Source organism: Sander lucioperca, chromosome 15, assembly GCF_008315115.2.
Source record: "Sander lucioperca isolate FBNREF2018 chromosome 15, SLUC_FBN_1.2, whole genome shotgun sequence".
In the NCBI taxonomy this organism is placed as follows: Eukaryota; Metazoa; Chordata; class Actinopteri; order Perciformes; family Percidae; genus Sander; species Sander lucioperca.
The window spans coordinates 5,870,356-5,897,855 of NC_050187.1; the positions used below are offsets into that span (position 1 = coordinate 5,870,356).

Genomic DNA, 27,500 nt, shown 5'->3' on the forward strand with positions numbered 1-27,500 from the left:
CACACACACACAGAGACGCACACACACACACACACACACACACACACACACACACAGAGACGCACACACACACACACACACACACACACACACACAGACATACACACACACACATATATACACACACACAGAGACACACACACAGAGACGCACACACACACATATACACACTATATATTATATATATATATATATATCTATATCTATATATATATATAGATATATATATATATTATATATATATATCTATATATATTATATTATATTATATAATATTATATTATATTATAGGACAGGTCTTGTCTAGAAGTTGTGTGGGTTCCATAATAACGCCTCTCTGACCTTTTTCTTCTTCTCTGCAGGAAGTGAGTGCAGCTGTGACGTCACCAACAGCCGCTGTGACGAGTCGGGAGTCTGCAGGTGAGACGATAATAATAATAATAATAATAATAATAATAATAATAATAATAATAATAATAAAAGTTTCATGTAAATCGGAATAACTTTTGCGAAGCTACAACCGTTCCTGTTTTGACAGCCACCTACAGGAAGTTGGTCCTCCATAACTTGCGCATTGTTTTAGCTATTAAAATTCCTTTTATAACTTTTTGTCATGAGGGTCCACCGAGTCTATATCCAAGTTTTCGTGCCGATCGGACTCACGCCCCAGGAGCAGTTAGACAAAGTAGGTTTCCCATATATTGATATTTTGCCGATTATTGAAAAAAAAAATGAAAACAGCGCCATCTAATGGCCAATTGCCGCCAAGTTTGGCACAGATGCTAAACCGGCCATGAGGAACAACTTTTTCAAGTTTCGGGGCAATCGGACTAATTCTTTCCAAGATAACACAACTTCCTGTTTAGACAGGAAGTTGCTGTAACTTGTGCTGACAACGCTCAAGTCCATTCACTACATAACTTTGTAGTTTTTGCCAGGTCTGACATGTGTGCAAATGTTTGTGAGTTTTCCAGCATGCTAAGCCCTTCAGAAATGTGAGTGATGTCGCGGAATAATCATCCTTACAAAAACAATAGGCTCCTTCGCACTTTCGTGCTTGGGCCCTAACTACACCTGCAAGCAGTTATGACGGGGTCCAAGCCTCCCGGCGCCAGGCGCCCCCGATGACCCGGGGAGCGTGCGAAAGTGGGGCCCAAAGCGTAACGGTGGGGAGGCAAACGTCAGGAAATATCCAGAGGTGTGAGCTGCAAGGTCTGCGGTACGTTGCCGTTGCAAATATCTCAGAGCTGACCCACCGAGCCGATAATCAGCCGTCTGACCGTCTGGCGAGGTCGGTGACTCGAGTCTGGTCGGTGTGTGACGGCCGTCAGGTCGGTGTGTAACGGCCGTAGGGTCGGTGTGTAACAGCCGTCAGGTTGGTGTGTGACGGCCGTCTGGTCGGTGTGTAGCTGCCGTCTGGTTGGTGTGTGACGTCCGTCTGGTGGGTGTGTGACGGCCGTCTGGTCGGTGTGTGACGTCCGTCTGGTCGGTGTGTGACGGCCGTCTGGTCAGTGTGTGACGGCCGTCTGGTCGGTGTGTGACGGCCGTCTGGTCAGTGTGTGACGGCCGTCTGGTCGGTGTGTGACGGCCGTCTGGTCAGTGTGTGACGGCCGTCTGGTCGGTGTGTAGCTGCCGTCTGGTCGGTGTGTAGCTGCCGTCTGGTCGGTGTGTAGCTGCCGTCTGGTCGGTGTGTAGCTGCCGTCTGGTCGGTGTGTAGCTGCCGTCTGGTGGGTGTGTGACGGCCGTCTGGTCGGTGTGTAGCTGCCGTCTGGTCGGTGTGTGACGGCCGTCTGGTCGGTGTGTGACGGCCGTCTGGTCGGTGTGTGACGGCCGTCTGGTCAGTGTGTGACGGCCGTCTGGTCAGTGTGTAGCTGCCGTCTGGTCGGTGTGTAGCTGCCGTCTGGTCGGTGTGTAGCTGCCGTCTGGTCGGTGTGTAGCTGCCGTCTGGTCGGTGTGTGACGTCCGTCTGGTCGGTGTGTGACGGCCGTCTGGTCAGTGTGTGACGTCCGTCTGGTCGGTGTGTGACGGCCGTCTGGTCAGTGTGTGACGGCCGTCTGGTGGGTGTGTGACGGCCGTCTGGTCGGTGTGTAGCTGCCGTCTGGTCGGTGTGTAGCTGCCGTCTGGTGGGTGTGTGACGGCCGTCTGGTCGGTGTGTAGCTGCCGTCTGGTCGGTGTGTAGCTGCCGTCTGGTCGGTGTGTAGCTGCCGTCTGGTCGGTGTGTAGCTGCCGTCTGGTCGGTGTGTGACGTCCGTCTGGTCGGTGTGTGACGGCCGTCTGGTCGGTGTGTGACGGCCGTCTGGTCGGTGTGTGACGGCCGTCTGGTCAGTGTGTGACGGCCGTCTGGTCGGTGTGTGACGGCCGTCTGGTCGGTGTGTGACGGCCGTCTGGTCGGTGTGTAGCTGCCGTCTGGTCGGTGTGTAGCTGCCGTCTGGTCGGTGTGTAGCTGCCGTCTGGTCGGTGTGTAGCTGCCGTCTGGTCGGTGTGTGACGTCCGTCTGGTCGGTGTGTGACGGCCGTCTGGTCAGTGTGTAGCTGCCGTCTGGTCGGTGTGTGACGGCCGTCTGGTCGGTGTGTAGCTGCCGTCTGGTCGGTGTGTAGCTGCCGTCTGGTCGGTGTGTAGCTGCCGTCTGGTCGGTGTGTAGCTGCCGTCTGGTCGGTGTGTAGCTGCCGTCTGGTGGGTGTGTAGCTGCCGTCTGGTCGGTGTGTAGCTGCCGTCTGGTCGGTGTGTAGCTGCCGTCTGGTCGGTGTGTAGCTGCCGTCTGGTGGGTGTGTAGCTGCCGTCTGGTCGGTGTGTAGCTGCCGTCTGGTCGGTGTGTGACGGCCGTCTGGTCGGTGTGTAGCTGCCGTCTGGTCGGTGTGTAGCTGCCGTCTGGTCGGTGTGTAGCTGCCGTCTGGTCGGTGTGTAGCTGCCGTCTGGTCGGTGTGTAGCTGCCGTCTGGTCGGTGTGTGACGGCCGTCTGGTCGGTGTGTAGCTGCCGTCTGGTCGGTGTGTCAGCACCTTAAAGGATTTTTGACAACCTCTGGTCCGTCTGGTTTTATTTTCTATAACAGCTTGTAAAACATCAACCCTGTTGTCTACAGTCAATCTATGAACATCATTTCTTTTCAGGACAAACTGGGCTATTAGAATATGTGTGCTGCAGTGAGGTCACTTGAATGTTAAAAAGGTTGTATGACCTTAAAGACAAATAAATAAATAGAACGGAACATGACTCTCACAGATATATATTGATATCACACACAGCAATGCCACACAAACATGTGTGTTGTCTAAAACAGTTCTACATATTTGGAGTCATCCAGTGCAAAAATAAACATATTGAACATTATAACTCATATAAAGGACAAACTATTGACATTAATACATACAGTGTATCAATCTTGGATGTAACGGTATGGATTAATGGCACAAAGACCCCAAAAAACTCTGGACTTCTAGGCTGGATACAAAACCTACTGTAAGGGCTAGAAAGACACCAAAGACATCAGCAGAACGGGGAGACTGTTAGCTTTTAGCTCCAAAAGACTGTATGGTTCTACTAGTTATAATTATAAAGTTATTAAGTTATGAATCAGAAGTGACGTTTGGCGTCGTATATGACCTACATGCTCGACCTCAGAAGGGGTAAAAGGGCCCAAACTTAGTATACTAACCTTACTATAATCTCTCTCTCTGTCTGTCTCTCTCTGTCTGTCTGTCTGTGTCTCTGTCTGTCTCTCTCTGTCTGTCTGTCTGTCTGTGTCTCTGTCTGTCTGTCTGTGTCTCTGTCTGTCTCTCTGTGTCTCTGTCTGTCTCTCTGTGTCTCTGTGTCTCCAGATGTGACCCAGGTTGGGATGGCGAGCTCTGTGACCGCTGCGTGCTGATGCCCGGCTGTGTCCACGGCTCGTGTCGGCAGCCGTGGCAGTGTCGCTGTGAGACGGGCTGGGCCGGACGCTTCTGTGACAGAGGTACTTCATCACACACAAGTATTTAACAGAGCTACTTCATCACACACAAGTATTTAACAGAGGTACTTCATCACACACACAAGTATTTAAATTATCATCAATGATAATATATATATATATATATATATATATCTGACTTCCTGTGTGTGATGCTGCAGACCTGTCAGTGTGCTCGCGGCGCCCGTGTCAGAACGGAGCGACCTGCGTGATGGAGGATGGCGGCGAGTACGCCTGTTTATGTCCCCATGGTTTCCATGGCAACAACTGTCAGCTGAAGGCCGGACCCTGTCTCCAGGAAAGGTGTGTGTGTGTGTGTGTGTGTGTGTGTGTGTGTGTGTGTCTGTGTGTGTGTGTCTGTGTGTGTGTGTCTGTGTGTGTCTGTGTGTGTGTGTGTATTTGTGTGTGTGTGTGTGTGTGTGTGTGTGTGTGTGTGTGTCTGTGTCTGTGTGTGTGTGTGTGTATATATATATATATATATATATATATATATATATATATATATATATATATATATATATTAATGTACCTGTTTAGCACGGTAAGAACTACATTCAATGTACAATGACACTAGTCTGTCTCTAGGTCTCCGTGTAAGAACGGCGGTCTGTGTGAGGACGCTGACGGCTTTGCGGCTGCGTTGACGTGCCGCTGCCTGGCGGGCTTCACGGGCGCACGCTGTGAGACCGACGTGGACGACTGCCTGATGAAACCGTGCGCTAACGGCGCCACCTGTCTGGACGCCATCAACCGCTTCTTGTGCGTGTGCCCCGCCGGCTTCACTGGGCGCTTCTGCACCGTCAACGTGGACGACTGCGCCAGCCGGCCGTGTCTGCACGCCGGCCGCTGCCTGGACCGTGCAGGGGGCTTCCACTGCATCTGCCGGCCCGGCTACGCTGGTACCACCTGCGAGATGCCGCTCAGGGGCTGGACGCCACTGGGCTGGGACGGAGGCGGGGGAAGTCAAATGACCACCAGCGGGAAGAGCCAGAGCAGCAGCGGGAACAATGACGGGAACAGCAGCAGCAATGGCGGGAACAGCAGTGGCAAGAACAGCAGTGGCGAGAACAGCGGCCGGCCCAGCGACAGGCTGTTGAGGGTGACAGTGAGCGAGCGCGGCGCTGGCAGCGGAGGCGGCCTGTCGCGGCTGCAGCTCACCGTCCTGCTGGTTTTGGCGGGCGTCACGCTGGGCGTTGTGGCGCTGACCGCTGGCATCGTGCTGCAGCGCTACTGCAGGGACCGTTGTGGCCACGCCCCCTGCTGCTGGACACTGACGTCATCGTCGTCACGGTGGCAGCGGGGCGAGCCAGAGTGTCAGATCAGCTTCCTGAACGTGGCGGAACCGGAGAAAAAGAAACTGAACACTGAGGTCGTTTAGAACAGGAAGTGGTCTGCTTCTCCCAGAGTGCAACTGGGGTTAATATGCAAATGAGATGTGACATCATGAACATTTATTTTTTATGATCTCGCTCCTGTAACTCTCAGAGCGTGATGCTGAAAGCAACGTTTCTCCTGCAGTATGGCGCTGATTCGACCAGACTCCATCCAGAAAACAAGCGTTTTAAAAGTTGTTTGCCTGTCTCCTTGTAAACATAACTGACAACATTTAATTTCAGACTTTTTACAAATCGTCATGATGGTGTTGTTATTTCGGCATACTTTTTATCAGTTTAATGAAATTAAATCACACGGTAAAGAGCCGACTAGTCTGCTGTCTCTGTCAAGCAGACTGACGGAAAGAGGCCATATCTCCCACTGAGGACACTGAGGCAAACAAAAGGGATTTAACTGCCTAAAATAAACTTGTACAACGCCAAGATATGACTTCCTCACCTGGGGTTAATATGCAAATGAACTGTGACATCATGAACATGTATATTTATATTTATTATAATTATATTTGACCAGACTCCATCCAGAAAACAAGCGTTTTAAAAGTTGTTTGCCTGTCTCCTTGTAAATATACCTGATGAAGTTTGAATTCAGACTTTCTTACAGTGCTTCATCATGATGTTGATATTTCGGCTTAATTTTTGTCCATTTGTTGAAAATAAATCCCGGCAGAATCTGTTTAATTTAGGTTCATCCCACTGTAGCCATCCATCAGAGCCCTGAACTCCATTCAGAAAACAAGAGTTTTAAAGGTTTTTTTGCTCGTCGTCTTGCAGACAGACGTGATAAAGTTTGAATTCAGACTTTTCACAAATTGTCATAATGATGTTGTTTATTCGGCTTACATTTGATCCCTTTATTGAAATTAAAAAAATAGCAAAACTGTACTTGAAGTAATGGCGGTCATCCTAACGCGTGCCGTCTGCGTTAATATGCAAATGAACTGTGACATCATGAACATGTATATTTATATTTTTGATCTCGCTCCTGTTACTCAATCAACACCAGAAATTATCTTTTTTTTAATTTCATACATTCTTCTGCCTACATTACCCACAATGCAGCTCTCCCTCTGACTGGTTGGTGTAAAGTAAGTTGTTGAGTTGATGGAGCAGCTATGTTATCATAGCCCTGACAGAACCAAACTCCATCCAGAAAACGAGCATTTTAAGAGTAGTTTGGTTGAGTTCTTGCAGATTTGAATCATAAACACACAATGAGATGTACACAACATTTAGTTTTTGTTCATTTAAATGAATTGTATTAACTTTATTGACTGTATTTTTAAATGTACAAAGAAAACATTTTAAATAATATTTCAAAAATGAAAATCATTCTTTTTCTTCTCCAACCATGATTTACGTCCCCACACACACACACACACACACACACACACACACACACACACACACACACACACACACACACACACACACAGACACACACACACACACAGAGACACACACACACACACACACACACACACAGAAACACACACACACACACACACACATACACAAAGACACACACACACACACACACACACACACACACACTCAGAGAGTGTGTTTTTATCCACAATTCAAAATATAACAGAACAATTTCTCAAAGGTGACGATAATATATATATATATATATATATATTTATATATATATGTATATATATATATATATATATACACGTAGCGCCGACACATTCAAACTCTGACAAATGGGTAAGTGGGCTGTCTGTTTATAACAACTTAGTGTAGCTGTAGAGAGCCTATAGAGCCTCTCTGATGTTGGACCGTCATTCAGAACACACACTACGTTGTTATTGTAGCCTCTCCTCCCCTTTATATATCGGCTTGTTCCACGTATGGGGAGAGAGTTGTTAAACATAAATATATAGCTACTGATCTGATTAAAGTAAGACAACGTCGGCAGTATTGACTGCAAAATATGTTACAGAATATTTCGTTCTGTATGACAGGTGCTTTATTTGAAAATCTTTTCTCTGAAATTTGTTATTACATTTATATCTACATTGATGTCAAAACCTCGAGACTTTCAAACATCAAGATGTCATTTATTAATACACATTCGTGTCTAAATGATATATAAAGATATTTTCCTATTCTATTTTGCCTGGAAACGCTTCCAACATGCTCGCGTCTCGCGTGAAAAATAGGCGTCGGTTCTATTTCTAGCAGGCGTCTCAGGCAGGCAGTGCGTAAGCTCTAACCTGTTACCATGGGAGCCGAAATATAAACGGACACGCCACGCAGCTGACACGCTCACGCGACGCATCCAGTGTGTAACCGGCCTTACACACTGCATCCTATGCAATTTGGTTTTAGAGTAAATCATTCCACTGAGACGGCAAACTGCTTCCTCTTGGAGAACATTAAACTTAAACTAGATAAAGGAGGTGTAGTTGGGGCTATATTATTATTATATAGATCATTTTGTGTGTCTGTTAACAACATTTTGTCAGAAATGACCCCTCTGTCTTACGGAGTTCCTCAGGGTTCGGTTTTAGGTCCTCTTTTGTTTCTATTGTATATTAGCCCTCTTGGTGAAATAATCCGTAATTTTAATAATGTGTCTTACCACTTTTACGCTGATGACATTCAGTTGTACTGCTCATTCAAAGAATCAGAGTTTGGTAAATTAATGTCTGTCATGCATCAAGACTTGGTTATACAACAATTATTAACAACTGAATACAAAAAAGACTGAAACTTTGATCATTGCTCCAGAACAAAAACTACCCCAAATTAAACTACACCTCTGTTCCTTGGACTCCTCCGTCCAGCTGAGCCTAAGTAACCTTGGTGTTTTGTTCGACCAATCGATGTCTTTGGATGGTCATTCTAGACAGTTGGTCAGAAACTGTTTTTATCATTTGAGAAATATCTCTAAATTGAGAACAATACTGCCCAAAGTTACCATGGAGATGATCATTCATGCTTTTATTTCTTCACGGTTAGATTACTGTAATTCTCTTTTTACTTGTTTTAATACATCTTCTCTGAGCCGTCTTCAGTTGGTGCAAAATGCAGCAGCCAGGTTTTTAACAGGAACAAACAGAAGGGCACACATTACCCCGATTTAGTTTACTCTCCACTGGCTTCCAGTAAAATACAGAATTGATTATAACATTTTAGTTTTAACTTTTAGAGCACTACATGGACAGACGCCTAAATATATCGCTGACTTGTTGACCCCCTACTCTTCTTTCAGCACGCTTCGTTCCTCAGGTCAAAATCTCCTGATGGTCCCAAAAACCCGCCTTAAAACTCAGGGAGACCGCTCCTTTCAGGCAGTTGCTCCCAGACTGTGGAGCGCCCTGCCCCTGTCGCTGCGTGTGGCCAATTCTATCGTTTCTTTTACAAAACAGCTGAAGACACTCCTATTCAGACAAGCTTTCACTTGACTGAACTATCATTGTTGTTATGTTTGTATGATGTTTTTTAAATTGTTAAACTTGCTGCATGTAAAGCACTTTGTGACTCTGTCTGTGATAGGTGCTATATAAATAAAGTTTACTTACTTACTATATTCCTGGATTTTAAAAAGGCATTTGATACTGTGAATCATCAAATACTCATTTCTAGATTAGCCAATTTAAATTTTTCATCTAATATGTTGAATTGGATGAAGTCTTATCTTGCAGATAGGTTTCAGTGTGTAAGAGTGGGTAGAGAAACATCACCCTGATATATATCTGATATGATATGATCAATGAGATGGGTGTGCCCCACGGTTCTATCTTAGGACCTCTGTTGTTTAGCTTATACGTAAATGACTTACCATCAATTTGTACAGGGTGTGAAGCTCAGATGTATGCAGATGATACTATAATATACGTCCATGCAAAAACTAAAAAAGAAGTAATTCGTAAACTTAATTTAGCAATGGAAAATGTAACTACATGGCTTCAAAATTCTCACCTGTGTCTAAATGTTAAGAAAATTGTATGTTTTTTTCAAAGACACTTTGCTTCAGATTGTGATCACAAAGTGTATGTATCTGGTGAGAATATTCAAGTTGTCTCTCAGGTCAGGTATCATCCTTGACTCCAACTTGTCTTTCAAAAAACAAGTGAAAAAAAGTAATCCGAATAACTACATACAATATAGCCAATTTTAGGTAGCCTATATAAGAAGCTGAACAACTTCAGCAGCAGAATTATATTTGGATTCAATGATTATCCCTCATCTACTATATTGTATGACAAGCTGGACGCAAGCAAAAGATACAACCCTTAAGCCTGTTCTTTCTCTGAATAAACAGGCCCTCAAAGTGCTAGACAGAAAACACAATACTTATCATTAATGTACAATTCTTAACAAACATGACATCCTTAGTTGGGAAAATCTAATTAAATACAATGACACTTGCCTAAGGTTGAATGGCAAAGCTCCTCCACCGCTCAATAACTTTATAAAACAAAATAATCCTAACAATATAGAGCCACTGGGTCTGTTCTGAGAGGGGACTGTGTAACCCCTTACAGGTCCAGCTCCTTTAGTCTATCATGCCTTTCTGTTAGAGCCTCTGATAGGTAGAACACTTTACCAAAGGAAATGAGAAACTGCACCACCTACCATAACTTCACACAGTCTCAAGGCCTGGCTCTTGCATAGTCAGAGTTGTGAACATTTTTAAACCAGTATTTTGTCGAAACAGGAAGTTGCGTATCTTTCCAAGATTTAATCCGATTGCCACCAAACATGACACAGTTGTTCGGCATAGGGGCTTGAGCATCCATGCCAAATTTAGAGTGAATCGGCCATTAGATGGCGCTGTTAGAATTTTTTTTATTAATTAGCCACATCGTGATATATGGGAAACATACTTTGTCTAACTCCTCCTGGGCCGTGAGTCCAATCTGCACGAAAACTTGGATATAGACTCGGTGGACCCTCGTGACTACAAGTTATAAAAAGAATTTTGATAGCTAAAACAATGCGCAAGTTATGGAGGAACAACTTCCTGTAGGTGGCTGTTAAAACATGAACGGTTGTATCTTGGCAAAAGTTATTCCGATTTACATGAAACTAGAATGTGTGGTCTATATGTGATGTTGGTCTGCCAGGAGAAGGCCAGGGCCATTCATCACTGCTTACAGCTTTAATTTATATTATTGTTGTTATTGCTGATAAACTGCTGCTAACATGTTTGATGTGTTGATATCTTGCCCGGTACAGCAGTGGCGGGAGCTCGCCCTGCATTTCTTGGGGATGTATGAAAAATTTAATTGTATTTTAAATATTTTACCATCTTAACAATCAGTGCTATATTAACGCATACCTAACGAGTGATGTAGCCTAGTATCATCTGCTGCTACGGCGTTGCATGGTTGAGCGGTGTTAGGAGATGGGTTAGGTCTATGTTACTGTGTGTTCTGATGTTTGCATGGCTTCTTATACTGAGGGTGGATACTGCTTGATGTAAGTAAGTAAGTAAAGTTTATTTCTATAGCACATTTAAAAACCAAAGTGCTGTACATAGCGCATTAGCCACAGGGTCATAAAATAAAATAAAATACACTTACACATCAGGGATTTAGGCTAAAACAACATCAACAGACAAACACTTATTTACAAACATAGCAGGATAAGACAATTAAGATGCCGGGAAGGCCGATGTAAAAAGGTGAGTTTGGAGCCTGGCTTTGAATATCACAATTGAAGGGGAACTTCTGATGTCAGGTGGCAGTCGGTCCACAGCTGAGGGCCAGCAACAGAAAAGGCTCTGTCACCTTTCAGCTTCAGCCGGGACCGTGGTACATGGAGGAGGCCTTTAGCTTTAGCCGGGACCAAGGTTATAATTGTTAACGAAAACGAACGAAATAACGAAAACTAGGTGGGAAAAAACATTGTCGTTAACTGAAATAAAAATAAAAACGAGGCATTACAAAAAAACAATAACTAAACTAAAACTGTAATGTCTGTTTGCAAAACTAACTAAAATAAAATAAAATTATCGAGTAAATGTCCTTAGTTTTCGTCTTTGTCGATCTTTCATAGAGCAAATAACGTTATCTCTCTCCGACCGTGACATTTCCCGTAGACATGTATAGTTTCCGACTGGGAACCCAGAAATTCTGACATTCCACGTCAAATTGAACACAACATGTCCGTGGCTCCGTGCCTCTCGCCTGGCATCATAGCGGTACCGAAAGTCGGAAGAAAGCAGCAGTCCTGTTTGATTATGACTGTGTCAGATAAAGCGCCTTGCAGTGGAAGGTGGTAAAATATGTGGACAATTTATTACAGGGAAAAATCACACGAATTGGAAAATACATTTGAGAAGCGCACACAAGCTAGGAGGCTAACCTAGCTTAGCTTAACAAGGTAAAGAAGAACGCAAAGCTCCCTTTCCCCGAAACAGAAGCTAACCCCGGTAACGTTACAGGCATGGATGTATGGATACAGGGCATGGATGTATGGGTACAGGGCATGGATGTATGGGTACAGGGCATGGATGTATGGATACAGGGCATGGATGTATGGGTACAGGGCATGGATGTATGGATACAGGGCATGGATGTATGGATACAGGGCATGGATGTATGGATACAGGGTATGGATGTATGGATACAGGGTATGGATGTATGGATACAGGGCATGGATGTATGGGTACAGGGCATGGATGTATGGGTACAGGGCATGGATGTATGGATACAGGGCATAGATGTATGGGTACAGGGCATGGATGTATGGATACAGGGCATGGATGTATGGGTACAGGGCATGGATGTATGGGTACAGGGTATGGATGTATGGGTACAGCTCATGGATGTATGGGTACAGCTCATGGATGTATGGGTACAGGGCATGGATGTATGGGTACAGGGCATGGATGTATGGGTACAGGGCATGGATGTATGGGTACAGGGCATAGATGTATGGGTACAGGGCATGGATGTATGGGTACAGGGCATGGATGTATGGATACAGGGTATGGATGTATGGGTACAGGGCATGGATGTATGGGGCCAGGGCATGGATGTATGGATACAGGGTATGGATGTATGGGTACAGGGCATGGATGTATGGGTACAGGGCATGGATGTATGGGTACAGGGCATGGATGTATGGGGCCAGGGCATGGATGTATGGGTAGAGGGCATGGATGTATGGGTACAGGGCATGGATGTATGGGTACAGGGTATGGATGTATGGGTACAGGGCATGGATGTATGGGGCCAGGGCATGGATGTATGGATACAGGGCATGGATGTATGGGTACAGGGCATGGATGTATGGGTACAGGGTATGGATGTATGGGTACAGCTCATGGATGTATGGGTACAGGGCATGGATGTATGGGTACAGGGCATGGATGTATGGGTACAGGGCATGGATGTATGGGTACAGGGCATAGATGTATGGGTACAGGGCATGGATGTATGGATACAGGGTATGGATGTATGGGTACAGGTCATGGATGTATGGGTACAGGGCATGGATGTATGGGTACAGGGCATGGATGTATGGGTACAGGGCATGGATGTATGGATACAGGGTATGGATGTATGGGTACAGCTCATGGATGTATGGGTACAGGGCATGGATGTATGGGTACAGCTCATGGATGTATGGGTACAGGGCATGGATGTATGGGTACAGGGCATGGATGTATGGGTACAGGGCATGGATGTATGGATACAGGGCATGGATGTATGGGTACAGGGCATGGATGTATGGGTACAGGGCATGGATGTATGGATACAGGGCATGGATGTATGGATACAGGGTATGGATGTATGGGTACAGGGCATGGATGTATGGGTACAGGGCATGGATGTATGGGTACAGGGCATAGATGTATGGGTACAGGGCATGGATGTATGGGTACAGGGCATGGATGTATGGATACAGGGCATGGATGTATGGGTACAGGGTATGGATGTATGGATACAGGGCATGGATGTAGGGCTACAGGGCATGGATGTATGGGTACAGGGTCATGGATGTATGGGATACAGGGCATGGATGTATGGGATACAGGGCATGGATGTATGGATACAGGGTATGGATGTATGGGTACAGGGTATGGATGTATGGGTACAGCTCATGGATGTATGGGTACAGGGCATGGATGTATGGGTACAGGGCATGGATGTATGGGTACAGGGCATGGATGTATGGGTACAGGGCATAGATGTATGGGTACAGGGCATGGATGTATGGATACAGGGTATGGATGTATGGGTACAGCTCATGGATGTATGGGTACAGGGCATGGATGTATGGGTACAGGGCATGGATGTATGGGTACAGGGCATGGATGTATGGATACAGGGTATGGATGTATGGGTACAGGGTATGGATGTATGGGTACAGGGCATGGATGTATGGGTACAGGGTATGGATGTATGGGTACAGGGCATGGATGTATGGGTACAGGGCATGGATGTATGGGTACAGGGCATGGATGTATGGATACAGGGCATGGATGTATGGGTACAGGGCATGGATGTATGGGTACAGGGCATGGATGTATGGATACAGGGCATGGATGTATGGATACAGGGCATGGATGTATGGGTACAGGGCATGGATGTATGGGTACAGGGCATGGATGTATGGGTACAGGGCATGGATGTATGGGTACAGGGCATGGATGTATGGGTACAGGGCATGGATGTATGGATACAGGGCATGGATGTATGGGTACAGGGCATGGATGTATGGGTACAGGGCATGGATGTATGGATACAGGGCATGGATGTATGGGTACAGGGCATGGATGTATGGATACAGGGCATGGATGTATGGGTACAGGGCATGGATGTATGGGTACAGGGTATGGATGTATGGGCACAGGGCATGGATGTATGGGTACAGGGTATGGATGTATGGGCACAGGGCCAGCTGCAGCAGGACAGAGAACACTACAGGAAGGCCTTCATCGGCGACCTGATAGCTGCTGGTTAGTAAATACGCAGGAACACCAAAAACGGGAGGAAGCGTGGGTTAATATGTGGATTATTATGGGATGTCTACACAACTGTGTGACTCGATTGACTTCTAAAACTTTACTCGAACCAAAGTTGAAAACACCTGTTGATGTCTTCTTTAGTCTGTTGGCTATTTAGGTTTTTTTCCTGGAAGACGTCACTTACACATTTGGCACATACTGCGTCTTGTGTAGACTGTTTACATATTTATCACCATATGTAGGCTACATTTTCTGTACTGGTGTTATTGTTGAATACATTGTGAATACATATTTCTAAAATTGTATGATGTTTTTGTTGAGTTATTACTACACAATGCTTTTTATGACCTTTTTGAATCCCCCGACAAATAACCCATATTACAAAAAAAGACTAAAACTAATAAAAACTAAACTAAAACTAAGCATTTTCAAAAAATAAAAACTAAACTAAACTAGCAAACCCGCTTTAAAAACTAATTAAAACTAAACTGAATTTGAAAACAAAAAGTCAAAACGAAATAAAAATAAAAACTAATGAAAAATGCAAAACTATAATAACCTTAGCCGGGACCGTGGGACCGGGACCGTGGGACATGGAGGAGGCCTTTAGCTTTAGCCGGGACCGTGGGACCGGGACCATGGGACATGGAGGAGGCCTTTAGCTTTAGCCGGGACCGTGGGACCGGGACCATGGGACATGGAGGATTTGAGGGACCTGGGAGCTACGTGGGGATGAATGATATCTGCTATGTAGCTGGGGGCCAGGGCGTGAAGAGATTTAAAAACCATCAACAGTATTTTAAATTGTATCCTAGACTGGACTGGAAGCCAGTGCAAGGAGGCTAGGACAGGTTTAATGTGTTCACGCTTTTTTGTGTTCGTGAGCAGCCTAGCTGCTGCATTTTGGACCATCTGAAGCCGTGCCAGCAGAGTCAGAGGGAGACCAAAGTAGAGAGAGTTAATAGTCTAGACGGGAGGTTATGAAGTGTATGAATGTAGCTATGCAGGGGTTTTGGTGCTTCCTGTAGCTCTGCATGGCTAACCAGAAATCTTTTCTGTTGTTCTAGCTGTCTGTACTAATATCTGGTTGACTTCTGTCTGTGTAGTATAACATGTACTAATATCTGGTTGATTACTGTCTGTGTAGTATAACCTGTACTAATATCTGGTTGACTTCTGTCTGTGTAGTATAACATGTACTAATATCTGGTTGACTTCTGTCTGTGTAGTATAACATGTACTAATATTTGGTTGACTTCTGTCTGTGTAGTATAACCTGTACTAATATCTGGTTGACTTCTGTCTGTGTAATATAACATGTACTAATATCTGGTTGACTTCTGTCTGTGTAGTATAACATGTACTAATATCTGGTTGACTTCTGTCTGTGTAGTATAACATGTACTAATATCTGGTTGACTTCTGTCTGTGTAGTATAACATGTACTAATATCTGGCTGACTACTGTCTGTGTAGTATAACATGTACTAATATCTGGTTGATTACTGTCTGTGTAGTATAACATGTACTAATATCTCGCTGCTTCCTGCTGCTGTGGTCTAACATCATCTGGCCAAAGGACTACAGTTGAGAATTAGCTGGCTGGCTAACAGCGGCTGGCTAACAGCGGCTTGCTAACACCGGCTGGCTAACAGCGGCTGGCTAACAGCGGCTGGCTAACACCGGCTGGCTAACAGCGGCTGGCTAACAGCGGCTGGCTAACACCGGCTGGCTAACAGCGGCTGGCTAACAGCGGCTGGCTAACACCGGCTGGCTAACACCGGCTTGCTAACACCGGCTGGCTAACAGCGGCTGGCTAACAGCGGCTGGCTAAAACCGGCTTGCTAACACCGGCTGGCTAACAGCGGCTGGCTAACACCGGCTGGCTAACAGCGGCTAGCTAACAGCGGCTGGCTAACACCGGCTGGCTAACAGCGGCTGGCTAACACCGGCTTGCTAACACCGGCTGGCTAACAGCGGCTGGCTAACAGCGGCTGGCTAACACCGGCTTGCTAACACCGGCTGGCTAACAGCGGCTGGCTAACAGCGGCTGGCTAACACCGGCTGGCTAACAGCGGCTGGCTAACAGCGGCTGGCTAACACCGGCTGGCTAACAGCGGCTGGCTAACACCGGCTTGCTAACACCGGCTGGCTAACAGCGGCTGGCTAACAACGGCACAGTTACAGACATGTTGATTAATGTATGTTGTCCTTTTATAAATAAAGAAAAAGAAAAAGAAAAGAGGACAGTGAGTCATGTAGTTATGAAGCTGTAAACAGTTTAATAATGGTGACATCAGAGCAGAGATACATTCATCACTAACAGTCACATGGTTTACAGCTGAGTTAGAAACCGTCCGTCACCATGGAAACACTCCCCCCCTCCCCCCGTTCAGAAACAGCTGATATAAAGAGATTTAAGTCTGTAACCATGACAACCAGCTACCAGATGAACAGTGAATATTTAGACATTTCATTCGGCAAAAAGTCAAAAGATACAAGACTCTGTACAGAGTAACAGCGAGTTGGACCAATCAGAGACGTTGCTGTTACGCTTAGGATTGTGGGTAGTGTAGTTTTTCTCCATAATATCACTGATAAAAACATGTTTTTCTTAAAATAAAGTTGATTTCATACAGACTTCTAACTTCTAGAGATACAGAAACATCCTGGTGGCTCTGGGTGTCTGTGTGTGTGTGTGTTTCTCTCTCTTTGTGTATGTGTGTGTGTGTGTGTGTGTGTGCGTGTCTGTGCGTGCGTCTGTGTGTGTGTGTGTAGCTGTGCGTCTGTGTGTGTGTGGGTGTGTGTATGTATGTGTACATATGTGTGTGTGTGTGTGTGTGTGTTTCTCTCTCTTTGTGTGTGTGTGTGTGTGTGTGTCTCCCTCTGTGTGTGTGTGTGTGTGTGTGTGTGTGTGTGTGTGTCTCCCTCTGTGTGTGTGTGTACGTATGTGTGTGTGTGTGTGTGTGTGTGTGTGTGTGTGTGTGTTTCTCTCTCTTTGTGTATGTGTGTGTGTGTGTGTGCGTGTCTGTGCGTGCGTGTGTGTGTGTGTCTGTGTGTGTGCGTCTGTGTGTGTGTGTGTGTAGCTGTGCGTCTGTGTGTGTGTGGGTGTGTGTGTATGTGTGTGTGTGTGTGTGTGTGTGTGTGTGTGTCTGTGTCTGTGTGTGTGTATGTGTACATATGTGTGTGTGTGTGTGTGTGTGTGTGTCTCCCTCTGTGTGTGTGTGTGTGTGTGTGTCTGTGTGTGTGTGTGTGTGTGTCTCCCTCTGTGTGTGTGTGTGTCTGTCTCTGTGTGTGTGTGTGTGTCTCCCTGTGTGTGTGTGTGTGTGTGTGTGTGTGTGTGTGTCTCCCTCTGTGTCTGTGTGTGTGTGTGTGTGTGTGTGTGTGTGTGTGTGTGTGTGTGTGTGTGTGTGGCAGGGGGAGGGGGAGGAGTCACATCTCAGTCTCAGCCAATAAGCTCTCACCTAGACCTGATGTCAGCAAGACCATCTGAGGGCTGGAGTCTGTAGGGTTAAAGAACGACACGTTTAGAGCTTCAGACCGTCACGTCTGCTTCTTCTCCACCATTAAAAGGTCATTTTATTTCAACCTGGACTCTTTATGTCTCCAACTGGTCCAGAACTAAACTGTAATGTAACCCTACAGGACTAATGTTCAGCAGCAGTTAGCGTCACTAAAAGTTCTGTTGTTGCTGCTGACAGACTCAGATTATTATTTTTAGTTTCTGACAACATTATGGGATGGATCCCTACAGAGATAGACCTTTTAGTTAAAGAGTAAGATCCTTTTAGTTTAACATGAAACAGCCCCGAAATCACCATCACCAAACCCACCAGACTCCATGTAAATAATCAGGACTTTTAGCGTGTATAGAGCCAGCATATTTCCACCAGACTCCATGTAAATAATCAGTACTTTTAGCGTGTATAGAGCCAGCATATTTCCACATGTAAATGGGTGAATTAAGGGTTTATTTCAACCAAACCAGAGTGGTGATTGTTGGAACAGTGGAAAGATGAACCAAGACGGCTTTTGATAGTTTGATTTAGTTTCTGTCCACTTTGAATGAAGTGTGTTTTACGATGATAAAAGTCCTGATTATTTACATGGAGTCTGGTGGGTTAGTGACTAACTGCTGCTGAACATTAGTCCTGTAGGGTTACATTACAGCTTGGTTCTGGTTTAATACTGGACCAGTTTCACGCTCAGATACAGAAACATGGAGACAGAGAGTCCAGAGTGGAAAATATTGAAGTTACACTTTAATATTAAGTCTGTAATTTCAGTTTTTAGATTGATTTCCTTCCATATACATGATTATATATTATAAACATGTGGACCAGATGGTCCTATTGATTATTGTTTATTAGCAACGTGAATACAGAAAATTCTTTATTAACTCGGATTAAAACCCAGTTTAACATTTAGACCTCTATACACAGAATACCTAACACCAGAACCAGGCTAACACTGGGTTAACTGGGACAGAACCAGGCTAAAACTGGGTCAACTGGCTGGGACAGAACCAGGCTAACTGGGACAGAACCAGACTAACACTGGGTTAACTGGGACAGAACCAGGCTAAAACTGGGTCAACTGACTGGGACAGAACCAGGCTAACACTGGGTTAACTGGGACAGAACCAGGCTAACTGGGACAGAACCAGACTAACACTGGGTTAACTGGGACAGAACCAGGCTAACACTGGGTCAACTGGCTGGGACAGAACCAGGCTAAAACTGGTTCAACTGGCTGGGACAGAACCAGGCTAACACTGGGTTAACTGGGACAGAACCAGGCTAACACTGGGTCAACTGGCTGGGGCAGAACCAGGCTAACACTGGGTTAACTGGGACAGAACCAGGCTAACACTGGGTCAACTGGCTGGGGAAGAACCAGGCTAAAACTGGTTCAACTGGCTGGGACATAACTAGGCTAAAACTGGGTCAACTGGCTGGGACAGAACCAGGCTAACACTGGGTCAACTGGCTGGGGCAGAACCAGGCTAACACTGGGTTAACTGGGACAGAACCAGGCTAACACTGGGTCAACTGGCTGGGACAGAACCAGGCTAACACTGGGTCAACTGGGACAGAACCAGGCTAAAACTGGGTCAACTGGCTGGGACAGAACCAGGCTAACACTGGGTCAACTGGCTGGGACAGAACCAGGCTAACACTGGGTCAACTGGGACAGAACCAGGCTAACACTGGGTCAACTGGCTGGGGCAGAACCAGGCTAAGACTGGGTCAACTGGCTGGGACAGAACCAGAATTACACTGGGTTAACTGGAACAGAACCAGGCTAACACTGGGTCAACTGGGACAGAACCAGGCTAACACTGGGTCAACTGGCTGGGACAGAACCAGGCTAACACTGGGTTAACTGGAACAGAACCAGGCTAACACAGGGTCAACTGGGACAGAACCAGGCTAAAACTGGGTCAACTGGCTGGGACAGAACCAGGCTAAAACTGGGTCAACTGGCTGGGGAAGAACTAAAACTACAGAATATTAACAGAACTGTGTCTAAAATATTTTTAAAAAGTGCAAAAACTTTAAAGAAAAACGCAAAAAATGAAGAAATGTAATTTTAAGAAAGCCACAAAACTCTGACAGAAATGTTTGAAAAAGGAGCTAGAAACATTAGCCAGGAGCCCCCCCCCATCAGTGTGTCTGTCTGTCTGTCTGTCTGTCTCTCCGTCTGCCTGTCTGTCTGTCTGTCTGTGTGTCTCTCCGTCTGTCTGTCTGTCTGTCTGTCTGTCTGTGTGTCTCTCCGTCTGTCTGTCTGTCTGTGTGTCTCTCCATCTGTCTGTCTGTCTGTCTGTCTGTCTGTGTGTCTCTCCGTCTGTCTGTCTGTCTGTCTGTCTGTCTGTCTGTCTGCCTGACCTGTCTGTCTGCCTGTCTGTCTGTCTGTCTGCCTGTCTGTCTGTCTGGGGGAGAGTTCAGCCCTTACTGCTGTGGGGGAGCCAGGCGGGGGGCTGGTACTTGTCTCTGATTGGCTGGTACTTGTCTCTGATTGGCTGCAGGGCGTCGCTGGAGGCGGGGCCTGGCTCATCGTCAGACAGCAGGTCACAGATCTGCTGCTGCAGCTCGGGGCTGATGTCGTTCTCGGCCAGAACCAGAACCCGCAGACAGGTCGGGTAGTTCTCCACCATGTCCAGGAACACCTGCACAGTCAAAACATCACAACTTTATTCACAAAAAACGGCTCAAACACTAAAGAGGAAAGGGCCGTCCACAACATTACGGAAAGGATCCCTACAGAGATAGATCCATCACCAAACCCACCAGACTCCATGTAAATAATCAGCACTTTTAGTGTGTATAGAGCCAGCATATTTCCACCAGACTCCATGTAAATAATCAGTACTTTTAGCGTGTATAGAGCCAGCATATTTCCATCAGAATCCATGTAAATAATCAGGACTTTTAGCGTGTATAGAGCCAGCATATTTCCACCAGACTCCATGTAAATAATCAGCACTTTTAGTGTGTATAGAGCCAGCATATTTCCACCAGACTCCATGTAAATAATCAGGACTTTTAGTGTGTATAGAGCCAGCATATTTCCACCAGACTCCATGTAAATAATCAGGACTTTTAGCATGTATAGAGCCAGCATATCTCCACATGTAAATGGGTGAATTAAGGGTTTATTTCAACCAAACCAGAGTGGTGATTGTTGGAACAGTGGAAAGATGAACCAAGACGGCTTTTGATAGTTTGATTTAGTTTCTGTCCACTTTGAATGAAGTGTGTTTTACGATGATAAAAGTACTGATTATTTACATGGAGTCTGGTGGGTTTGGTGATGGTGATTTCGGGGCTGTTTCATGTTAAACTAAAAGGATCTTACTCTTTAACTAAAAGGTCTATCTCTGTAGGGATCCATCCCATAATGTTGTCAGAAACTAAGAATAATAATCTGAGTCTGTCAGCAGCAACAACAGAACTTTTAGTGACTCTAACTGCTGCTGAACATTAGTCCTGTAGGGTTACATTACAGCTTGGTTCTTGTTTAATACTGGACCAGTTTCAGAGATTGTTGTTCCATCAGACACTCAGACACACACACATGGAGACAGAAAATGCTGAAGTTACACAGCCCCGAAATCACCGTCACCAAACCCACCAGACTCCATGTAAATAATCAGTACTTTTATCATCGTAAAACACCCTTCATTCAAAGTGGACAGAAACTAAATAAAACTACCAAAAGCCGTCTTGGTTCATCTTTCCACTGTTCCAACAATCACCACTCTGGTTTGGTTGAAATAAACCCTTAATTCACCCATTTACATGTGGAGATATGCTGGCTCTATACACGCTAAAAGTAGTGATTATTTACATGGAGTCTGGTGGAAATATGCTGGCTCTATACACGCTAAAAGTCCTGATTATTTACATGGAGTCTGGTGGAAATATGCTGGCTCTATACACGCTAAAAGTAGTGATTATTTACAAGGAGTCTGGTGGGTTTGGTGATGGGGATTTCAGATTACATTACAGTTCAGAGTAACGTTGCCCCCTGCTGGACGAACTCTGAATGACTGAGGGAGCTGTGTGATTGGTCCACCTGTGCTGATTGGTTGGTCAGTCCGGTTCCCTCCAGGTCCAGCACCTCCAGGGTTCTGCTGGACGCCACGGCAACCGCTAGCATCCCCGCGATCTGATCACCTGGAACCAGAACCAGAACCAGAACCAGAACCAGAACATTAGATTTCATCCCTTTTATCAGGTCTTTGTCACTTTTTTTGAGTTTTTTGTCATTTTCTTTCAACAATTTTTGTCACTTTGTTGTGTGTAGTAGTGTGTGTAGTAGTGTGTAGTGTGTAGTAGTGTGTAGTGTGTGTGTGTGTGTGTGTAGTAGTGTGTAGTGTGTAGTGTGTGTACTAGTGTGTAGTGTGTGTAGTAGTGTGTAGTGTGTTACCCAGAGGGTTGTAGTCCAGGTTTAGGACTCGGAGCTGAGAGCTGTGAGCGACGGCGATGGCGAGGCGAGCCCAGCCCTTAGAGCTGATTCCTGGGTTAGCACTCAGAGTCAGCTCCCTCAGACCTGCAGACAACCAGCAACACAATCAGCAACGCAACCAGCAACGCAACCAGCAACACAACCAGCAACGCAACCAGCAACACAACCAGCTATGCAACGAGCAACACAACCAGCAACACAACCAGCAACACAACCAGCAACACAACCAGCAACACAACCAGCAACACAACCAGCAACCAGCAACACAACCAGCAACACAATTAGCAACGCAACCAGAAACCAGCAACCAGCAACACAACCAGCAACCCGATTGAATGAGAGTGTGTTGTTGATAAAGGTTGATTGAATGAGAGCGTGTTGTTAATAAAGTTTGATTGAATGAGAGCGTGTTGTTGATAAAGGTTGATTGAATGAGAGCGTGTTGTTAATAAAGTTTGATTGAATGAGAGCGTGTTGTTGATAAAGGTTGATTGAATGAGAGTGTGTTAATAAAGGTTGATTGAATGAGAGCGTGTTGTTGATAAAGGTTGATTGAATGAGAGCGTGTTGTTAATAAAGTTTGATTGAATGAGAGTGTGTTTATAAAGGTTGGTTGAATGAGAGCGTGTTGTTAATAAAGTTTGATTGAATGAGAGCGTGTTAATAAAGGTTGATTGAATGAGAGCGTGTTAATAAAGGTTGATTGAATGAGAGCGTGTTGTTGATAAAGTTTGATTGAATGAGAGCGTGTTGTTAATAAAGTTTGATTGAATGAGAGTGTGTTGTTGATAAAAGTTGATTGAATGAGAGCGTGTTGTTAATAAAGTTTGATTGAATGAGAGCGTGTTGTTAATAAAGTTTGATTGAATGAGTGTGTTAATAAAGTTTGATTGAATGAGAGCGTGTTGTTAATAAAGTTTGATTGAATGAGAGCGTGTTGTTAATAAAGTTTGATTGAATGAGTGTGTTAATAAAGTTTGATTGAATGAGAGCGTGTTGTTGATAAAGGTTTATTGAACGAGAGCGTGTTGTTAATAAAGTTTGATTGAATGAGAGCGTGTTGTTAATAAAGTTTGATTGAATGAGTGTGTTAATAAAGTTTGATTGAATGAGTGTGTTAATAAAGTTTGATTGAATGAGTGTGTTAATAAAGTTTGATTGAATGAGAGCGTGTTGTTGATAAAGTTTGATTGAATGAGAGTGTGTTAATAAAGGTTGATTGAATGAGAGCGTGTTGTTAATAAAGTTTGATTGAATGAGAGCGTGTTAATAAAGGTTGATTGAATGAGAGCGTGTTAATAAAGGTTGATTGAATGAGAGCGTGTTGTTGATAAAGGTTGATTGAATGTAGACCAAGCCCCCAGGAAGAGCTCCATGTCTGAAGCCACCGTGGTCCTAGTGGTTAACGGTGGTCCTGCCCCCCCCATGGTCCAGAGAGTCTTAGCATGGTGAAGGAACGTCTCTATCTCAGAGATCAGTAGTTTCTGGGTATATCAACTCACCAGCCCAACACTGGAAGGGTCCTTGTTTAAAACGTCACGTTTTTAACATTTTTAACATTCACTAGAAGCAAATCCAGAATTATTAAATTAGGCATGATGAACGCCCATAGTGGACGCAGCAGAGCCGCGGGACTGCACCCCCCCGCTCACATGACTGTTCTCCCGAGCTCATGTAGCTAGCTGTAATAATGGATATAGCTAATGGTTGTAATGTAGCTAGCTGTAATAATGGATATGCTAATGGTAAGTAGCTAGCGTAATGGATAGCTATGGAATGTAGCTAGCTGTAATAATGGATATAGCTAATGGTTGTAATGTAGCTAGCTGTAATAATGGATATAGCTAATGGTTGTAATGTAGCTAGCTGTAATAATGGATATAGCTAATGGTTGTAATGTAGCTAGCTGTAATTGTTCTGTCCTCTCTAAAGTAAATTAAGAAAGAGTTTAGTTTTTAACATAACTGTGTATAGCAGCGCCCCCTTTTGGCTAAATAGCAGCAGTAGCCTTAGTTTAAGTTTCACTTTGAGTTGTAAATTTCCATCAGAAGTCAACTGAGTGTGCTGCAGAGCAGAGTGCCAGTGCTGTTTTCTCCTGCTGCATTTTTTCTTTCTACATTGGTGCCTTGGATACTATTTGTCCGTAAGTATTGTATGTATTACTAAAAAATGTTAAAAGTAATTGTACTTGGCATATCTTTGGTTTATTGGAGTTTTCTAATGTCAAATCACTAAATTGATAGTTAGCATGGCTATTAGTTATGACTCAGCATTTTCTGTTGCTATTAGTTGTCGGTTTGCACTGTATTTTGGGTATTTGTATTAGTTTCATTTCATTTCTGTTTGTCTTTTGTTCTTTGCTACAGTTTTACAGTATAAGGAAAGTAAAGTTTCTTCGTCGAACCCCAAGAAAAGTTATGCCTTGTGTTTTTTGGAGAACTTTACACTGTGAGCTAACTGTCGAGCTTTGAAGAAGCAACTCATTGCAAGGACAGTAAAGTAATAATGGATATAGCTAATGGTTGTAGTTCTCCATGTGTTCTATGAATACGTCCATGGTATTATCTTATGAAGTTATGATACATCCCAGGGATGTAGCTATGCTGTAAAGCCTGTTAGCTACGTGGATGTAACGTCATTAGCATTTCCCAAACTGGCGGGCTATCAGCTAGCTAGCTAGTTGCTAACATCAGGGGTAGCTAGCATGGCTGTATTAAGATCTGTACATAGCTAGCTATATGCCTACATAACGTTACTACAGACATAGTGATTACATCGCCTTGGTTCTCTCTTATGATCCATCCGAGGGCCGTATGCTGTAAAGCTTGTAACGTGGATGAAGGATGAAGTCACGAAACTGCAGGCTAACTGCTAGCTAGCGCTAGTTATTAGCTAGCTAGTAGCAGGACATCATTATTAAATCTCCTTGGTTGTCTAAATACATCTGTCGTTTATTTAGCTAAGCATGTAAACAATCGGGAACAACGAAAACACAATGTTTAACGTTAGTGAATATTTTAGACAATGAAACGGCGAGGATGTAAGAGACATGAGAGAGGAGCTCATGAACGAGCATGTTGCTACCGGTTGCTACGACAACACAAACAAATTGTTGCTAGTGCGCATGCCCATCGTGAGCCAACCAGCGTCATGGGCCAACAACAAGCTCCATGTTAGCTTTAAGAGCTTTTGAGCAACTCTCATTGGAACGTACGGGACTTCCTGCTGAACACTGGACCCAGTTCTCTTCATACATCCCTGGTGTACACGCTCTCATTCAATATAACTTTATTAACAACACAGCACCATTCAATGTAACTTTATCAACAGTTGATAAAGTTATATTGAATGGTGGCGTGTTGTTGATAAAGTTATATTGAATGGTGGAGTGTTGTTGATAAAGTTATATTGAATGGTCACCTGACTTGGCGCCGTCCGGCGGCAGCAGTCCACAGACGAGGCCCAGGGCCCGGTCCCCCAGAGACCCGTCCCCCAGGTCCAGGCTGACCAGCGCCGGGTGGGTGGACAGCGCCGCGTTCAGGGCCACCAGGCCAGCGTCACACAGTGGGTTGCCGTGGAGACTGCAGAGGGCGGGGACAGAGGCTTACGGACCAATCACAGCATCACACAGAATGGGCTGGTCTAAACTGGTCTAAAAGGGTCTAAACTGGGCTAAAAGGATCTAAAAGGGTCTAAACTGGGCTAAACTGGTCTAAACTGGTCTAAAAGGGTCTAAAAGGGTCTAAACTGGTCTAAACTGGTCTAAAAGGGTCTAAACTGGGCTAAAAGGGTCTAAAAGGGTCTAAAAGGGTCTAAACTGGGCTAAACTGGTCTAAACTGGTCTAAAAGGGTCTAAACTGGGCTAAAAGGGTCTAAAAGGGTCTAAACTGGGCTAAACTGGGCTAAACTGGTCTAAAAGGGTCTAAACTGGTCTAAACTGGTCTAAAAGGGTCTGAAAGGGTCTAAACTGGTCTAAACTGGTCTAAAAGGAGTCTAAACTGGTCTAAACTGGTCTGAAAGGGTCTTAACTGGTCTAATAGGAGTCTAAACTGGTCTAAAAGGAGTCTAAACTGGTCTAAACTGGTCTAAAAGGAGTCTAAACTGGTCTAAACTGGTCTAAAAGGGTCTTAACTGGTCTAAAAGGAGTCTAAACTGGTCTAAACTGGTCTAAACTGGTCTAAAAGGGTCTAAACTGGGCTAAAAGGGTCTAAAAGGGTCTAAAAGGGTCTAAACTGGGCTAAACTGGTCTAAACTGGTCTAAAAGGGTCTAAACTGGGCTAAAAGGGTCTAAAAGGGTCTAAACTGGGCTAAACTGGTCTAAAAGGGTCTAAACTGGTCTAAACTGGTCTAAACTGGTCTAGTGTGTAAGCATTGTAAAGTTCGGAGGCTCTCGTACGTGTTCGTACGTTATGATGCATTATGGGAACACGGTGAACTTACAACAGCGTCTGCAGCGAGCGGTTGGTCTTCAGGGCGTCCGCCAGGTGGCGAGCCCGGCCGGCGCCAGAGACCACGCCCAGGTTCAGGTTGAGCTGGGCGAGCGAGCGCGACTCCGCGACGCCGCGGCAGACGCGTCCGAAGTCTCGGTCGGACAGCTGGCAGCCGCGCACCGACAGCAGCCGCACGCCGTCTTCCTTCAGGCTCTCGCAGATATCCTGGACCTCGGCCGCCGAAAGCTGCTCGCCCGTGATCTGGATGGAGGCCGGCAGCATGCTGGGGGGGGCACCTGAGGGGGGGGGGCAGGAACACCTACGGGGGGGGGCAGGAACACAGTCAGACCCCTGCTGGTCACACACAGATACTGCACCAACTACATTAACCTGCTTTCATCATTTAATTATTTATGAAAACAAAGTAAAAATTCTCTCTTTTGAGATGTCAAAAACATGAAGATGACAAAAACTTTCAAAACGTAGAAAAAACAAAAAAAATCCTGTCAAAGAAGTCGAATAAAAACTTCCAAAAAATGCATAAAAAACATTTTTTTAAAAAGTTTTTTTAAAAAAAGGAAAAAAAATATTGGATAAGCGACAAAAAAAATGAAAGAATAAAATATTTAATTACATAAAAAATGCAATTAAATTGAAAAAATGTCAGAAAAAAATCGTTAAAAAATGACAAAAAAATGGAAAAAAAAACGTTGAAAAAAACTAATAAATAATATAAATAAATAATAAATAAATAAGAAATAATTAAGAAATAAATAGAAATAATTAAGAAATAAATAACAAATAAATAAGAAATAATTAAGAAATAA

The 27,500-nt window shown here is 44.7% G+C and overlaps 2 protein-coding genes across 2 annotated transcripts in view; one reads left to right on the forward strand and one right to left on the reverse strand.

The window, feature by feature from the left end:
- Positions 1–6,613, forward strand: part of dlk2 (delta-like 2 homolog (Drosophila)) — a 12,606-nt gene extending 5,993 nt beyond the window's left edge. Inside the window, exons 3-6 of the mRNA XM_031319225.2 lie at positions 363–420; positions 3,817–3,947; positions 4,106–4,247; positions 4,530–6,613. Of these exons, the coding sequence (XP_031175085.1) occupies positions 363–420; positions 3,817–3,947; positions 4,106–4,247; positions 4,530–5,322 (1,124 nt within the window). The 3' untranslated portion in view covers positions 5,323–6,613. The remainder of the gene's footprint in view (positions 1–362; positions 421–3,816; positions 3,948–4,105; positions 4,248–4,529) is intronic.
- An 11,038-nt stretch (positions 6,614–17,651) lies between these two features.
- lrrc73 (leucine rich repeat containing 73) lies at positions 17,652–26,984 on the reverse strand. Its single transcript, XM_035992612.1, has 6 exons — positions 26,684–26,984; positions 25,664–25,824; positions 22,205–22,327; positions 21,851–21,951; positions 20,228–20,441; positions 17,652–17,775 (listed from the first exon to the last, which is right to left on the reverse strand). Exons 1-6 carry the CDS (start codon positions 26,953–26,955, stop codon positions 17,705–17,707), a joined length of 942 nt encoding a protein of 313 aa, XP_035848505.1. The 5' UTR covers positions 26,956–26,984; the 3' UTR covers positions 17,652–17,704.
- Positions 26,985–27,500: the final 516 nt, after the last annotated feature.

Coding starts and splice junctions, on each gene's coding strand:
- lrrc73 (XM_035992612.1), bottom strand. CDS start 26,955: ATGCTGCCGGCCTCCATCCAGATCACGGGCGAGCAGCTTTCGGCGGCC. Junction 20,442..21,850: donor TGACCAACCAATCAGCACAG/GTGGACCAATCA, acceptor TTGACTGTGCAG/GTGTTCCTGGACATGGTGGA. Junction 17,776..20,227: donor CGCCTGGCTCCCCCACAGCA/GTAAGGGCTGAA, acceptor TTAACCCTACAG/ACTCCAGCCCTCAGATGGTC.